General features: G+C 37.5%; 1 protein-coding gene across 1 annotated transcript in view; it reads left to right on the forward strand.

Moving 5' to 3' along the window:
• The window catches only part of LOC114476030 (rap guanine nucleotide exchange factor 6-like), a 63,595-nt gene that overhangs the window by 44,212 nt on the left and 596 nt on the right, over positions 1-18,787 (forward strand). The window contains exons 5-6 of the mRNA XM_028467271.1: positions 11,245-11,314; positions 17,824-17,970. Coding sequence (XP_028323072.1) covers positions 11,245-11,314; positions 17,824-17,970 — 217 coding nt within the window. The remainder of the gene's footprint in view (positions 1-11,244; positions 11,315-17,823; positions 17,971-18,787) is intronic.

Genomic DNA, 18,787 nt, shown 5'->3' on the forward strand with positions numbered 1-18,787 from the left:
TATTTATTTTCATCATAATATTCATACAAACATTTATGAAACATCTGCGATGTAATCCTTATACGTCATTGACACATTTGTTAATCCAGGTCCTACAAGGTTTCCCAATTTTTTACAATTAATGGACAATCTATGTGTGATATATATTTTTTCCTGTTGTACGTTCAGAGCAACTGCTTAGTTTTTATCGCTTTATTTTTTTTCCATTGATTACCTACAAAGAATACAACAAAACGCTGACTGACAAATTGTACCACAATGAACAGATGAGAGTGTCAACAACCTCAGGGCATCTCTACATCTGCAGTTGTTTTGTGACGTGTTGTGTTGATAACAGTGTGGGGGGGTGGGGGAGGGGGGTGCTGTGTAACAGACCGGAGGGTGTTTGTATATGTGTTTGTTGGAGTAGCAGCAGCAGCAATTTGGAGTCTCAGTAATGGTCACAGAGGGATGGTGCGTGTGTGTGCGCGTGTGTGTGCGTGTGTGCGTGTGTGTCCGTGTGTGTGCGCGTGTGCGTGTGAGAGGAATGCGGAACTTCTGGCAAAGCAGTGACTGGCCATGTGTTCCTAAGCAGCCTGCCCGCCTGGAGCCCGAAAAGCACATCCAGGCAGGAAATGAGCAGGCTACACACACACACACACACACACACACACACACACACACACACACACTGACAAGCATACACCTCACTGAAGCCGACAGACAGACAGAAGTGAACAGAGGGAGAACTCCCTCCTCCCTTCATTAAAGACAAGCTGAAGGCGTGCTCGTCACTTACTTCTTCTTGCTGAGGGAACTTTTTACTTGTACACACTGGAGACCAAAACAAACACTTGGATCTAATCCTGGATTATCTGAATTATGAACTTTTCCCCATGCGTTTTGAGGATAATGTGGATTATTTCACATCCAAGGAATACAAAGAAGCGGACCCCTGACATTCCTGTGCCTGGTCAGTAATCCTGCAAGTTTGCTTTTCTTTTTTTTTTTTTTTAATTTCTAGTTTGATCAAATAACTTCCGACACAGAGCTGCCTTTTTTATTCATTCAGGTATCTACTTGAGCTTTCAAAACTCCCTCGCTCTTTCTTTATGCATTCTTCAGCTCAGAATGCTACATTTCTTGCTTTGACATAGTTTAGGCAACTGGATTGGCAGAAATTCCCCACAGCACAGTGGCCGGACGTCATTCCAGCGCTGGGCCCCACAGCAATGTAAAGCACTACTACATGTTGTCGCTTTGGTGCGTCACTGACTCGCCCGGCGTGTGTTTAACATCTTTTTTTATTTACGGGTTATGTCATTAAGTATGTTGGTGTTTTCCCTGTGACACTAATGATTTATAGCAAGTTGTGGAATAGGATTTACAGAAAAGTGTAGCAGAAAAATATGAAAATAAGAACAATATAACCATGCCTTTTCACATTAACTGCTGTTCGGTCATAATGAATAATAAAGCAGAATTTCATTGAACCAACAGGTTTTTACCTGATTATTGTGTTTTATGAGCACATTAAAAGTAAATAGAACATGTCCGGTACTCTAAATTTCATCCACCACGTTTTCCCAATGACTCAGTTTCTCAGTTTGTGTGTATTTTGGTGACTTATTTCCAGCAAAGACTGCTGGCCAGCTCTCCATGTCTGCTTTTAAAGGAAGTTCATGTGAGTCAGAGTGATCACTGTTTGCCAAAAAAGCGCTAAAAACGAGAGGAAGAACAAAGCACGAGGGAAGTACTGTAGTCGTAGCTTGTGATGACCTTTATTTGGGATGTGCTTGTTTTTCTTTGCAGTTTTCCACATATATAGATGCCATTAGGATGCCGTTTTGGGTTTGATTATCGTCAAACTCTTATTGGCTTTCCATTGTTGAAAAGAGCAGAACAACTACAATAACTGCAGACACTGCTGCACTGGTTGTCAGTTGCCAAATAATAACTTTACACTCCGAGTACCTGCGACTATACTGACTTTCAACAAACAAAGTGATTATTTGTGGTATTTAGAGAATTAAACATGTTAAAATATAAGTCTGTTTCATTTTAATGCGGAAGCATTTACAAACAAGTTGGTTACTGCTTGCATCAGACAATTACATGTTAATGTGTTATATTAACTAGTACTGGCCGTTGATCAAAAAATATTTTTGTTAATTTGGCATAATCTTCTGTGACTGCATTCACTTCTTCTTCTAACTCATTTTTAACTGTATTGTTACCTGCAATACTAAAACTAAAATCTAAATAAGTGTATATTATTAAACTGTTTTTAAAGTGTACTGCGGTATTTGATTAAAGTCTAATAATTTGGGTGGGAACACATGCAGAAAAATAGTAAAACAATATTTTATTCATTTTAGCATTAAACTAGAATATTTCAATCCAAACAATAAAAAATACTTGAGAAGATGTTTAGTTAAGGGTTCACAGTAGTGTTAAAGTGCCACATTAGTAGTTAAATAGCATGCTAACATGAAATGTGCATTCAAATAAATAAAAGCTAGCAAGTTCTGCTACATTTGTATTAAATAGAGAGCACATTACAGGCTTTTATTTGACATATTGTAATGCTGATTATTCCCAAAGCAAATTCACATTCAGTTCATGCTTTATTTGTTTGATTAAATCTCTATCAAAGTCCTCAAAGGAACCTTTGGGGGTTAAAGGAGTGTTAAAATTGATCAGAGGAGCATAAGTGGAGGATTTTTACACATCAGATAAACAAACTATTTACGATTACTGCACAATATTGTGAGCAAACTAACTGTTACATAGTAGCTTTTCTGAACTGGCAGAGTAACACCAGTAACTTTTTACCTGTGTGGTCGTAGCGCAGCTTCAAGCTCTGGACTCTACAGCATCAGAGACCAGTCTTCATCATTGTGTCCAGTGCTCCTAAAAACATATTCATACTCCCAAAAGGTCAAAATAAACAGTAATACTACTTCTAAGAGATACTTTTTTGCTGCATCCAATAATAATGAGAACAGGAAAAAAACTGTTTCCAAATGAATAAATTAATGCTTCACATTAAAGTTTTCAATTTCGAATTTCCTGAAAGCTGACAGATGTCTGGTATTCAAAGTTTTGGTTAGTTTTCTGAGTTTTTAATTTATTTTTTGGTCTTGGCTTTCAAATTTACTAATCAGCTGTGTGTGTGTGTGTGGCCTTAGTTTCTCTGCCGGCTGTCACAGTTTATTGCCTGCAGCACCGCAGCTGTCACCAGACCTTTGCTGAACCTGTCCTCCCCTCTGACGACAACTTGTTTCTATTGGAAAAAAAGACGGACGAGAAATCCTCACCTGCTAGGACCTGCCAAGGCTCGGAGCCAGTCCTATAAAATTAGAAATATAGAGAATATTTATGCACTATAATTTAAATTCTAAAAGCAACAGACCACCACTAACCTAAAAATAATGTATTTTTAGGAAAGCAGCAAAAATCTGATGTCTTTCATGGAAAGTATGTTGTCGTTCAGGCTTCAGTGTTTTCTACTTTTTTTAATTGAGAATGCTTTTGAGCACATTTATTTTACAAGCACACAAAACTGAAGACTTATCATGGTTTTGGAAGTTTGTCTAATATCCTCTGTGGGAGACGGATTCACACCAGCTAACAAAGTATCTTGTGTAAGCCGATGAGAGCAAGTGAACATACAGAAGTACAAACACACAGGTTTATTGCTTCTTCTTTTCTTTTCTGTTATTGTCAAAGGCCTTGTCCACATGCACATGGGTGCGGTAGATTTGAATAAATATATTCTTCTTTTTCTTTATTCACTTTTTTATTTATAAAACTTTTAACGCACACTGTGCTACATTTTATTGTGTCCCGTTAAGGAGATAAGTAAGTGCTAGGTAAATCCTATAATATTATTGAACCTGGTAAAGTTCATATAGATGGTTTAGTACAAGGTGGAAACCATTTGTAACTCTTATATACAGCTAGCTGACGTGGAGTCAAATGACGCTGATGATGACGTCAAATGACGCTGGTGCGCGTTCACGACGGCTTGGAGAGGCGGCCCAATAACATGGAAATAAAAAAAAACAATTAGAAAAAGATGGTTTGGAGACTGAAAGAAGACAAGCACGGTGGACTAAACTACTGTTTGGTTCCACAGATGCATGCAGAGGCATGTGCACAGGTCTTGCAGTAAACAGTCACATGAACGGAGAGTGAGTAAATAAATAACCGTGTCACAGTTAGAGTGCGGAGTCCAACCAGACAGTGAAAAGCTGTCAATGTCAGCATCAGATCAGCGCACAGCTATAAAGCGAAAGTGAAACGCAAACCAGAGACACGCAAGAGACCCATCAGATCTACAGTATTTACATAATCCATGTATCAAAGATAATTCATGTTATTGTTCAGTAAAAGTAATGTTTCAATGGTGTATTCCTTTAAAATTGTTCTCTGCTTCATTCTACATCAACCGCGGATCACAGCTCTCACTGTACAATCTTCAAGGCTACATCAGCTGTGGCTGCTACTGCACTCACTTCAGACTGGATGCAAACGACACTATGTGACCAAACCCGACCACCAGTTCTAAATATCTCTCCGAATCTGACCGATCCTGTGCCGTCGGGTCCTGTCAGGGTTTGGTCGGGTATCCATCCTCTATCCTCAGTATCAGCTGTGCTCCGTTGATAAACAAACAGTTGATGTGCGTTCCCGCGGTGGCTTGGCTGATGGTTGCAGTTCCACTAACCACCGTGGTGTCACTATGGAGTCTGATTTCTAAATCCTGCCCTATGCTCGAAAAAGAGTTCAAAGGTCACCTTATATCAGAAGCCGAAATTTAAATAATTGTCATCAGTGAGGTATGAATATGAATACAGTACATGATGTTGTTACACAAAATACAGAACTGTTTCTTGCTTTTAAATTCAATGCACAGCGTCTTACAATGCAGATGGAAAATGACCCAAAAGCATTCTGTGAAAGCAGGCAGTTTGTAGGCAAGAGTGATATTCTGCGTTGGTGGTCAGTCGTTTAACATTAATTGTGAAATTCTTTTTAAAAAGCATGTATTCCAGTTGCCAAAATACACTGATAAGAAAGAAAGTCTCAAAAAATGACGGGCGCCCAAAAGACCTTGCAGAGAATCAGTGTTTTTAAAACAACATTTACGTTGTTTTTTTTGTAAAGTCTTGAAAGTATGCTCTTAAATCTCTCACCACACGAGGACAAGGCCAAACAAAGAGGAAGAAGGTGAAGATGAACATGGGCAGTATGCACAGCTTTGTCCATCTACGTCAGGGGTGTCAAACTCATTTTAGTTCAGGGACCAAAGACGGAGCAGCTCAAGTGGGCCACAGATTTTATGCAGGAAAACGAGTAATTTCAACATTATTGTGCCCTAGTTTACACTTCTGCGTATACATACATACATTTCAAAATATGTAAGAAACCAACAGTATCCAAGCAATAAGTGACAGATATCAGTCCCAACAGGATCTTCAATTTAAATTTCCTAGATTTTGTGACCGATTACTAAAATTGAGTTTTTTTCAACAGTTTGACATTAAAAATGACTGCAATCATGCAATATAAGCACAGGGAAAATATTTGTTGAGTTTTATTTACACAATAATTCATGTTTTTTCTGCCTTTTTTACTTTCTCTCGCGGGTCAAATTGGATGCTCCAAAGGGCTGGATTTGGCTCCCGGGCCACAAGTTTGACACGTGATCTACGCCTTACTCTATCTTCTGTTCTTCCACGTGCTTCTGGAAACCTTTCTCACCGCCTCTCACACACACACACACATACACAAAGGAGAATAAATATGCTTGGCAGACTTCGTGCGCTCTGACAGGGACCAGGCGTCTCGCCTCACTGGAGTGAGGAGAGATCTGTCAGAGTCAGGCTGACCTCCAGGCTAAGGGCTGCAGGAGAACTCAGCCCCGCACACTGCATTCCTTCATTGAAACACTTGAGTGTCCTCGCTCTGCTGGGAACTTTCACACTGATACTGTGTTTCATAGTATGTATTTAGATGATAAAAAAACAATAAAAGATAGCTGTTATCAAATAACACAGACTGTGTGAAAGGAGATTATAGGAGGTGGGACTTGATGACCAAACTAGTCAGTGACTGGTTGGAGGATACGTCTGAGATGGAAATGTTTATTACTTTAAAGTCACAAGTCCTCCTGGATCTCTTTTCCACCCAGGGCTTTAAGGAATAGTCAAAAAATGAGCCAGCATGTAATTGTTGAATGGTAATTTGCAGTATTTTCAGATAAATTCCGTATATATTTTTTAAATTTGCTAATATGAGCAATCATGCGTATTATCCTCAAGGAATTAAAGAGTAACTAAACCCCCTGGTTTTGGCTGATCTGCCACTACGGGGGAAATTTAAAAAAATGCCTTGATTATGGGCGGGGCTCCTGGAGCCGTCAAGACACGCACAGTCTACACCAGACATGGGCAACTGGTGGCCCGGGGGCCACATACGGCCTTCGGTCAAATTTTCTGCAGCCCCCAAAGTGAATGTACAAAATGACAGAAAAAAAAACATGTAACGAAAGCAAGAATACATTAAAAATGACAAAGAATTACAGCATTCCAGGAAAATACAGTAAAATACTCCAAAAACAAACAAAACTACTGCAAAAAAGAACAAAACAACAGTAATGCACAAAAATTACTCAAAGAAATGCAAAATGACAACACAAACACACAATATGACCCAAAAAACATACATTTTACAGGAAAAATACACAAGGACAACAGAAATGCACAAAATGCCTCATGACAAACAAGACAATAACAAAAATACACAGAATGACAGACAAAGACATGAAATTAATATAAAAACTATTTGTTGTTTCCTGTGTTAATGCTCAGACTGGTAATTATTCTAAATGATGACATGAATGTTGATCATGCGGCCCTTCGATCAAACAAACACATTTTTGTGGCCCCGGCTGTGATAGAAGTTGCCCACCTCTGGTCTATACTATGAAATCTCCAAAAAACAATCTATGTCATGTTAACTATACTTTACTCTATTCACAATATTCTCAGTCCAACCAACTCACCACAGATTGCAGAGTTTACAGGTGCCAGGCCATGTTTGAAATCGCATACGAACGTACTACTCATAGTAAATCTATGTATTGCATTCACATTAGATAGTATGGAATGATTGAATACGCAAGAAATACCCAGATGTATACTATGTTGGGACATTTTTTAACTATGCACAGTACTCACTACTCAACTGCCCCATGATGCATTGCGAGCGGAACGTAAAATGGTCCTGGGACCGGCTTCAAGCTAAAAATCAAACATCCTCTTTTCAAAACAAAAGCAATTCTTCTTGTCTTCCATTAGTTTTTTTTTTTAACACTTTTGTAAATTGAGCTCTTATTTTGAAGTGAACCGGAATTTTGGTCTGTAGCACAATGGCATGAAATATGTTCCCACGAGTTTTATGGATCAAATGTGCACATGTTGATATTCTACTTTGTCACTTTCTCGCTGAAAATGATTTCAGAACTTTCAGTGGTGGCGAATCAACGGAGCTATTTAGCCTCAGTGTGCTTCAGGTTTTTGTCATTGTAAATTCGAAATGCATCTTGGGAAACTTGGAAGTATACTTCAGTGGAAATGCTCACCAGCCTAGTCATACTAACCACATTTTAATTATATTAGTAGACAGTATATGCTCAATGAGTTTGTAGTGTACGGAGTTTGCCATTTCGAACACAGTTCTAGTTTTTACAAGGGGGCGGGGCTAACTGTGACGTACGATGGTCCACCAACATCACAGAATCTTGTTCTCAGCCAATAGCAACATTCTCTTGGAGTAGTTGGGTTTCAACCCATAGAGGGCAGTCACTCTTACATTTTACAACAAAATACGCCAAATTGAAATACTTTGACTAAAATGTTGAGAGTTGACCAGGATCAATCAACAGCACTTCCTAATACCCAAATACATTTGATTTAGTTACTCTTTAAAGGGTATTTTTGGACAAAACATCAGAACCAAGATAGACGTCTTTTTCTTTTTTTTACATTCTCAACTACTATGAAACCACTGACAATGCTAGTCTTGGAAAAGAAAAAATAGCCAATTGTATGTCAATAGCTGTTGTTATCATTGTTTCTGCAGTTAGAACAAATTATGACGACAGACTTTCATCTAAGCCCCGAAACAGAAGATTGACGTTAGGGAACAGGATCTGAGGGAGAGCGGCGCAAAATAAAGGGGCAAAGATAAAAGTTAGATTTTTGATAGATTTTTAGAAGAAAAGGGGATAAAAAGGAATCCTTAATGATAGAGAAAATCTAATTCTGGAGATAGTGATGCTCGTGGGGATAAAAAGTAGCAAGGCAAGAAAAAAATAAACGCATAAGAAAGAGGAGCAGCAGACAGGATGTCAGCAAAGAAGAAGAAAAATAGGAAATAATTTAAGTTATTTACTAAGATAAAAAAAAAACAAAATAGGTTTACAGGCATTAAAAGATGCTATCAGGTGTTAAGATACACCTACGTTGCATGAAGAAAGAAAAATGAGAAGATGTGAACCAGTGGGATGAAACAGTGTAATCAAAGAGACGGTGCATGAAGAGCCTGGCACTCTTTCAGCTCAGCACGCCTGCATGATTAAAACCAGCCGCTCCCGCAGTCCTCAAACAATGCTGAGTCACCACTTTCGCCGATCCAAAGGGAGTGAGACGTGTTTACAGCTCGGTCCGTTCTCGGAGGTTCACTGCGTATACAGCAGGGCGAGCTGTGCAGGCTGAGGTCCCTCAGACACTTCTAAGGTGCAGAGGAAAAACAGACGTGTTTGAGAAAAAGTGTGCGTAAACACAGGCATGCGCGCACAGTGGGAGTTTCAAAGGTGTTTGGAGAATCTAAAGTGTCTTTGAAACACAATGTTTTGACTTGAACATTTGGTAAAATTCAAACAAGTGATGTCATATTTATGCATGAACAAATATGCCTAAATGTGATCTTTGTGTGGGGTTGAAGTTCTTTCCCTCTCTTTTTAGACCGAAAAGTAGTTGTTTCTATTTTGGCTTAGTACGTGACCCGGAAGTGTACTCTCATCCGACGCTAACGGCTATGCTAACGGCAGTTCGGCATGACAAGATTGCTGCTTCCAACTGTGGATCCGAAACGTGTTTAGTTTTTGCTGGTGTTGGGCACAGAACCTCCTCACGGACATTTGGGAGGATTTAGAGACTCCTAAGTGTTGCAGAGCTAAAGATATCTCGGAATGTGTTACGCTTCGCTTCCGGGTCACGTAGTTTGGCAAATCGGTAATGGAGAAAATGAATAAAGGTGTTCGTTTTCCGTTTTTTGTTTTCTGTACCGAAGCAAAAGCGCTTGAATTTGAAAAACAAGGCGTTTTCTGTTTTTTTCATTTTAGTTTTGGAAACAAATATCAGATAATTGTTTTTTTTGTTTTTTGATGTTTTTGTTACATAACGAAAAACGAATGAACGAATGATGCACGGGTTGTGCTGCTTTCCCACCATGCATTGCAGTGCTGTGGTTTCCAATTGGATTTTGAATCAATGAAGGATATTTGCTTCAAGGTTTTGTTATTCAATGCAAAGATAAAAATAACTTTGTCTTCAAGTTTCCTACTTGTACACATCCTGCAGTATTAGGTGTCACCATGAGTAACAATCGTAACACGAGGAGTCTTAAGTCTTGTTCATGCTCATGCAGTGTTACAATTAAGGGGATGAATCTGACGATATGATGCGATTCACGATTTGCACGCCACAATATATCCCGACACTAAACAATAGGATTTTTATCGCGATATATTGCAATATCAATAATTACACATTTCACCTTTACAAGTTTAGCATTTATTTAATTTTTTTAAACTTTCGAGAACAAGTAAATGGTAACTAGCAATAGTAATAATAGTACCAATATCAAAAACAAGTGGCATGTTTATCAAACTGTCATGTAAAAATTTCCAGTATGTGTTATGAAAATGAAGTGCACTCAGCTTCCAAGCTAAAATGCATGAAGGAGTGAGTTGGTTCAACAAGGTCTGATGTGGTTCACTGACACCTGGTGACTGGACGATTATGTGCTTTTTCAAATTGATTTGGACATTTTTTGGATCAATACAGTAATTGTGTGGTGAAATATCACAATATATTGCCAAATCAAATTTTTTCTCACACCCTTAGTTACAATTGTAAATAATTGTATGCCACGGTACTCATTTATGAGTCTTTACCTCATTATGCTTTATACAAATTGTGTAATATGAAATAGGGTGTGTTTCAGGAACACAACAGTTTAACTAAAAAAGCACAACCATGAATGCACCAGCCAAGACAGAAAAGTCTAGCATATCAAAAGTATAACTATTCAGTCGATTCAATGTTTTTTAGTTTTGTTTTTGACAGTGTAGGTCATTGTTATCAGTCTTTTTATGTTTACCTCAAATTGCATTACAAATGTTCGGTAACAGAATATCCAGTTGTGTTGTTTCCCCAATACAAATGTGTTTTTTTCTGGTAATGATGTGCAATACAATCATGAACTTTGATCATATCAGCTGACAAATTTAGCGCAAACACAAAATCAAAACTATCCACTCACTGTGGTTTATTTTCCAAAAGAAAAGTGAAAGTTATCATCAAATGTGTGTGCCTATTTAATACTTTAAATCAGTGGACCCACATTTTGCCACGTCATTAAATTGCGACCCACGTTTTTTTTTTTTTTTTTTAGAAAAGAATTCAACCAAACAAATTTACTTTTTCAAAAATTAGATGTTGAAAACACACATATAATCTTTCTTACAACATATATATTCTGTGCAACAAACATTTCACAGCATCCCTGTCAAAAAAAGAAGTTCAACATGAGACATTAAGTATTTATTTATTTTTGACCAGCTGTTCGTGACCCACCCAGTACAGGTCCATGACCCTCTTTTGGGTCCCGACCCACTAGTTGAGAACCACTGCTTTAAATTAATTGCTTTAGATTAATACTATGAAATCGACATAACCATCATAACAAAATAGGATGTTTAAAGAAGTAAGCATCGAGCTGCATTTATTCCGAGGCCATTGCAGTGATATGGGCAATTACTGTGATTCAGCATCCTATAATAATGGCTCATCTGTGGGTGTGTGACAATAATTAAATACATTTATCTCCACTAAATTGTTGTATCCTGCATTGAGATAGTCACTGTTGAAGGACTTATTCAACCGGCTGCTCTTTGTGTTCTTTCTGCAGTTTTGGCAAGCAGCTGGGGGGCAGACGAGGCTGTGAATGCATCACTTTGGAGCCATCAGAAATGATTGTGGTGAGTGAAGGCACTCCTCCTCCTCCTCCTCGCTCTCTGTTTCACACTCAGGCTACTTTTGTCTCCCTGCAATGCTGTGTCCTCTCATCCTCCCGCCTTTCTATCTTTTGACAGTCGTCCATGTTTTACCACGACATGGAAGGATTATTTGATGCTTGTATTTTGTTTTTTTTCCCCCGTTTGTTTAACTCTTATCTTCTCACAAAATGTAGACGCTTATCTTTTCTTCTCTTATCTTTGAGATAGGAGGCACTGTTGTTTTTTTTTTTTTTTTTTTTTAAATAACATATATTAAGAAATATTACAAATTTAAATTTGATGCGTGGTATGTCAATGTGATAAAGATTGTTTTTAGTTTGAATGCTCATTAAAACAAAGTCATCTGAGGACAAAATGTGAAGAAAAAAAAAACAAGAATATAAACTCCAACAATTTCAGATGATCCCATAAAAGTAGGGGTAAGAAATAACCTTTAACAGAAAGAGTTGGATGAAGATCAATAGCCGGTGCACATTTTGGCCTGGTCCCAGTGCCTCCCAGTCACAGATGGCCACAGGCATACACGCTTATGCTCTTTTAATCTCCAATTAACTGATACATCCAGGTAGAGCCGCACAATTAATCAAATTTGAATTGTGATCACGATTAACTTAACCTGATCCTTGGCAATATTTATTTGAAATACGGGCTCTGCTCTCTGTAACAGTGTATTTATTCAGTTAGCCTTTGGTGCATTTTAAATTCTTAATTCTCAATTTCAAAGCTTAATTTTGCACTGTAAACTGTACACATATTGTTTGTTCAAAACTAGTGCAATAAAAACACAGATTTTCCCCTAATATGACAAACGATTGTGATGACAATATTGATCAAAATGATCGTGATTATCATTTTAGCCATAATTGGCAACCAAAGGACGTTTCAGGGACACATCTTGAATGCAACACAAAAAATAATAAGTAAATAAATATATAAGTAATGAAAACAATATTGACATTTTTGTAATGTTTAGCTTAAAATATAAGGAATTTCAGGGAATATATCAGTTTCTATTCTATTCATTTGCCTAAACAATTTTTTTTAACCATATAAAGACATTGTTGGTCGTAGATCAATAAATTAAAAATCACTTCTTCTAAATAAAGATGCAAAAGTTTGAAGTTACTGCTCGGAACTTTGTTTTGATCTCCACTGTAAACACTCTTTTCTTCCTTTTCTCAAAATGCATTGTGGGATGTGGAGTCCCGTTTCCTTCATTCTTATTGTGATCCCGCCTCAGTTTCCTCTCTAAACGTCCTTCCCTCTGTCTTATCTTTTCTCCCTCGACTTTGTGCATCGAGGACGTAAAACATCAGATGAGAATGAGACAAAATAAGCTGTAAAGTTTTCCCCTGAAAGCGGCGGCAGCACGAGCTCCTCTGAGAAAATAAAAACAAACAAACCTTGACCTTGTCTCGTATCGTAAGGACAAAGTAATGTCTCGCGGGGCATTTTTATTCCAGTGTCTTTAAGAAGCATACGTTTAAGATCTCTGTTGCTACGCTATCGTTTCTGTTGCTCTGGGAGACGTGATGAAACCGTATCATCCTTCGAAAGGCAAAACTGAGGCAATCGTCTGCAAGTTTTTTTTTTTATGTAACCCTTCGTCAGGATCACCTCTGTCTGTGTTTTAAGTGTCCGTCCACCTTAATGAATAAATCACATATTAATTAGGATTTCTAGAAATATTTTATCAAGAAAACTATCGATCATTTCGCATTTTTTCAGACTTAGATCAAGTGGTTCTACGTTTGGTTACCAGCAGAACATTGTTGTCATACATTTCTTACTAATACCTTAAATGCTTTTTTTTTTCTCTCCTTTTTTTTTTTTTTTACCTCAAATGAACTTGATGGAGTCAGATTATAGCTTAGAATCTGATAAACAAAACAATCTAAAGGTCCTTTGTTATTTATACAATATTTTCAAAGATTCAAGGTTTCCCTTAAAGGGATTGTTCACTGTTTTTACAAGTTTTCCCTAAAATCTTTAAAATGTACTTATTAGAAGATCTATGGCTAACAAAAATACAAAAATATTCATTTTATTACCTTTTGAAAATGGGACTTTACAGTTCTGAAATCACGTGATTGATGATGTCACACGGCACATATGCCTTCAAACATCCCATTGTTTTCTATTGGAGTTTAGTATTCAGCCTGCTTTTTAGATCATTTAGCAGCTTTTTTGGTCAAAATGCTAACTTGTGCTGCCTGTGCTTTTGGTTGCTCTAAATCACTTGTGTTAAACTCAAGGTCCGGCGGCCAAATCTGGCCCTTTGGAGCATCCAATTCGGCCTGCAGGAGAAAGTAAAAATGACAGAAAACATTCATTATTCTGTAAAGGACCTAATATCCAGTTGTAGTAGATATCTGAAATTCACCAACTCCACAATATTTTTAGGGGCTTGCATTTTTCCTTTGTTTATATCACATGAATGCAGTCATTTTTAATTGCAAATTGTGGAAGGAACAAAATGTATCCACAAATCTTGCATTTTCTCACAATTCCTCTAAATTACACAGTAATTGGTAACAAAATCAAGTTCAATTTGAAGGGAATTGAACTGAACTAACTAGGAAAACTAGTGCATTAATGTTAAAGTTGTTCTTTTTCCCCACCTAAATCTGTGGCCCACTTGATGTCATACTGGTCCGTATTTGGCCCCTGAACTAAAAGGAGTTTGACACCCTTGCTGTAAATAATCAAGAAAAGTTAAAGATGTCGATTACCAAAACAGTTGTGACCCGAAAAAATCTATGACCGCAGGGGGCGACAGTTCCAACTCTGGGGTTTAGTCGTATACAATGAAGCAGAGAATAAGAGCTCTCCTAAGGGGCCTTCACTCTCCCTTAAACAGTGTGTATAGCTGACGCTCTGATGGCTCCGTCCCACCTAAAAGGACTTTTGTTTGTGTGTCTTCAACAGTCAGAGATCTTCTAATAAGTACATTTTAAAGATTTTAGGCCAGACTCAGAAAAACAGTGGAGGATCCCTTTAAGGGCTGGGCTTGCTGAGCTTTTTTCTAACACATTTTGCAAAGGGTTACCACCATAGGTGGAGTTTGAGATTCCTGCCAGGGCGACAAAAAAAAAAAAAGAGAATTAAATTTACTGTATAGACCTTCTCGAGACGTGTGTAACATATACAATAATGCAAAAATGATTAGTCACATAATTGATTGTGTTGACTACAAAAATATGTGTCGGCGCATCTTTTAATGTTGTAAATTCATGATAAAATCAGGTCGGCGTTCACTTTCTGCTTCATTTTGTTGCTTCACCATTTACTGTACATTGTGAAGAAGAAGAAGAAGAAGAAGAAGAAGAAGAAGAAGAAGAAGAAGAAGAAGACTGATATTTATAAGAAAAACACAATCGCGAACTGGAATGAGCACAATACAAACACAAAGTCCATACTTGAATATCATCGTGAAGACAGCATTCAGCTAATTAGAGCAATGGGAACGAGAGGGCATTTCATTTGTGGCTTTTTGCAACTGGTCACAGGACGGACCAGAGGGACATTCACATTCCAGTGGAGGGGGATGATGGGAATGGAGGAAAAAGAGGGGAAATACTCAGTGATAATAAGAGATGTATGAATGAATAGTAGCTACAGGAAATCAGCGTGTACATGCTGGAGGCACATGTAGTTGGGGGAGGAATGTATACTGACTTGTGATTGTACAAGAAGGGAATCATGTGCACATAGGAAACAGGAAGTGTGGTCACCGTGCTCCAGAGATTGGCAGTAAAAAAAAAATAAAATTATGTTCTTGTTGAAAATAGGGTATAATTATAAGGTCACGGTGGAAACATGAATAAAAGAATGTTCTAACCTTTCCCCGTAGAATATCTTGTATTACCTGAAGGCGGTTTGTCTCATGCAGACTGTTAAGCAGGGCGACACGACACTTGCCGAGGCTCATCAACACCAACACTGAGGCCCTTTTACAACTGTTATTGTTTTTTTTTATAGCTGAACTATCCTTCATGCAGTTATTTCAGAGTCCATTAAAGATAAACTACCCATGATGCAGTTGTTATTCGTGCAACGCCAGGCTGTTGTGTTCTCTGTTTGGACTCACCGCAGCAATTGAGTCCCATTTAAACCGTGACAGAAAATCTTTGGCTCTGTCTTCTCTATTATGGTTTTATTTCAAAAGCGAGCTCTGATCGATTTAAGAGATCAGCTGAGCTCAAACTGCTGTTATTCTTGCCTTGGATGAATATAGTCCAGTTGTAGCTATCATGAGGTTTATTATATGTGTTTTGCGGAGGAAGACAAGTAGCCAGTAAATCATGATTTACTCATTCAGCTGCTTGTTTTCCCTTTTTGTTTTTTTTTTTGCTCAGCACAAACACTGTATTCTGTCTCCTTATCCTTTTTCATGGTAAGTCATGAGGTCAGTGATGAATACACATGACTGGATTGTTGAAGAAAACACACAATGGTCACTTACAATCACTATGATTGTAGTATACAGTACGTATTCCATCCTCCAAAATGGAAAGATTTACGACTGATTTATTAGATTAAACACCAGTATTAGTTTTAGAGCTTTACATATATATATGAATAAAAAAATAAATGTAAAAAAAGTTACAAAGTATTATTATTATGATTATAAACTAGTACTTTAAGATGTTTTTTTTTTCGATCAACACATCTTTTGTCAGTGTCCCATGCTTCATAAGCAATTATCATGTGAGCTACTCCTCATTTAATAGGGATAGTTTGGTGTAGCCCATCTTATTGTATAGATCTCTGTGAATGTTTTGTTCATTATTGGATTTTCCGTTCAGAAAAGGTTGTTTTTCTCTTTTAACATTTTATTTTGTCTCTAGAAGCAAAAAAATTGAATAAGTTTGAAATTTGAAATAATTGAATCTCTTCTTAACCCTGATAAAGAAAAATGCCTTAAATAAAATCTTTGATTATTGAACTTTCACTTCAAAATTCAAAAATTCTCATTTTTTGTTTTTCAAACATCTTTTTCTGAAGGGAAAATGAAAAGACCAAAACCTGCACTGACGCTGCTTTAATACATCTGAGCTTTTATTAATGGAAACACTCTTTAAAGTGAAAAACACCTGAAACCTTGAATATTTTTTTGTACATTTTTTAGACAGCCTTAAATGGTTCAGATAGAAATCCGATGAAGACTTATGCCACGTTTATGGGAACATTGGATTTTACATATCTGTGACACATTTACCAGATATTCACAAACTGCTGTATAAAACAATCCAAATGGTCGAATCATGGTTAAATTCCTTTTTTTTCTTTTTTTTTTTTAATCAAATCTAAAAAAGTGTCAGAAGTACAATGCTAAGTTGTGACACCTGAGATTAATTTGTTTAGCAGGTCTCCTGCTTTTATTCTGAAATGATTTACAGTAAAGCCAATCTACAGGTCATTTTAGTTCATGCTTCATTCATCTGTTTGTTTGAAAGCTGTTTTTATTCAGTGTTAATAGTATTAATATAGCAATTCATAATATTACATTTATAACACATTGAAGAAACAAAAGAAAAAGTGAAAGGAACATTATGGAAGATTTTGATTTGGGACAAAATAAACATGTCGACTTGTTGATCCTTATGCAATGTAGAAATAAAGCAACAACAGTCCAGCACATAAAGCCTGTGGGGAATGAATTGAATGGCCGGAATCTGTTTTTTTTTTTTTCAGTCTGCTTAGGATATTTGTGTATTTACGTGTTTCCTGGAGGAAACTGTGGGCTCCGTGTGTGTGTGTGTGTGTGTGTGTGTGTCAGATGTCTACAGAGAGCGAGAAAGCATGTGAGTAAGTCCCTCAGTATGCAACGTGTTGAGCAGCTGAGCGCCGCTGCCCCGACAAAAGAACATCTTCTGTCACATTTGGACTTTTTTGTGGAATTTGTTGATCTGTTTCTTTATTTAAATAGTTTTGGGGGTATTTTTACATGAAGGATTTAATTCTTTGGACTCCTCTCTGGATTTTTTGAACTTGGTGAAAGTTTATCCCTTTTCACATTCCCTGAGGTATTTCCTGCTTTTTATGTCGTCACCTGATCCCATCTTTGAGTCCGGATGAGTGTCTTCCGCTGGCATCGTCTTTCCACTCTATGGAAGCGTTGGATCTTTAACCAAGACCCAGCTGAAAAGCATGGCCAGATCTCAAACTCTCATGAAAACAGAGCAGATCTAAAGGAAAGCGAGGAGAGCATGTCTCCGGATCATCATAACTCAGATTTCCAGAATTCAATCGATATTAAGTCACAAAACTCCCCTAACAAAGAACAGGAATCACAAAACGAGAGCCAAAACGTGGAATCAACAAATCTGTCGGATCTTGTAACTCGCAGAAGCTCTGAATCAGGCTCTTCTGTCTTAAGCTACCAGGATCAGCCTCCACCTGAAGCTTGTGGATACCAGCCTTGCAGAAGCTGCCCACCTGAGGAGAGTCTTGACTGTGTTTTGCAGGTGGATAACGGCAGCGAGGGGGATGACAACTTCTTGCGTAGAGAGGGAGCTCAACGGAGATCCAGACGGCGCTTCAGGAGGATTAACCAAAAAGGAGAGCGGGAACTGATCACAGATGGCCAAGACCCAACCAGTTACCACCACACGGTAAGAGAAAAACCATTTTTTTGGTCATGACCCCGTTTTGTAATCAAGAATTTCTGGCAACCCTAAAGACATTTTTTTTTTCTAGAATCAGTTTTTAATTAAGTTTGTTACACTGTGTTATAAATGTAGTTGTGCCAGCTCAGATATTTTTATACTGCATTTTATTATTAATATTCTTAACACCTAGATTTATATTTAAGTAAAAGTACATAATACTGTTATTGGAGATTGTGTTGTTTTAATTTGTCAAAGAATGATAATTAGGACATTTCAATTTTTTTATTTTTTTTTTCAATTACTAGAAATATATGTGACCCTATTTAAACTCCAGGTGACACCACATGGGGTCCCGACCCCAAGGTTGACAAACACTGGCTTAGCCCCATAGGGGTACGTGGAGAAAAAGAGGAGGAAGAGAGGAAAAAAAACAAAATATGGGGTTTTGTAATGTTTATTTTTAGTTAAAAATGATAGTAATCATATGATGATGAAAATAATCTTGATTAGAACATGAACTGAAAATATAAGTGTTAGTCTTGGTCCCACACCAGGTGGGAGATGACCAGAAATGATAAAAACTATAGAAATATATTAATTCAGGAGACACTAAATACTGCTTCATTCCACTTATTTACAGTGGGATTCTTTCAAATGTGTGTTATCATCATTCATTCCATCATTATGCTCTTTAGCTGTTGTTTTCATAGAATTCTGAACAAAATGCAGCAGTCGGGCAAAGGGGGTACTTGCATTCAGATATAAGAATAAGGGGGTACTTGGGCCAAAAACGTCTGAGAACCATTTGTCTAAGGGACCT

Source organism: Gouania willdenowi, chromosome 14, assembly GCF_900634775.1.
Source record: "Gouania willdenowi chromosome 14, fGouWil2.1, whole genome shotgun sequence".
Classification (NCBI taxonomy): Eukaryota; Metazoa; Chordata; class Actinopteri; order Blenniiformes; family Gobiesocidae; genus Gouania; species Gouania willdenowi.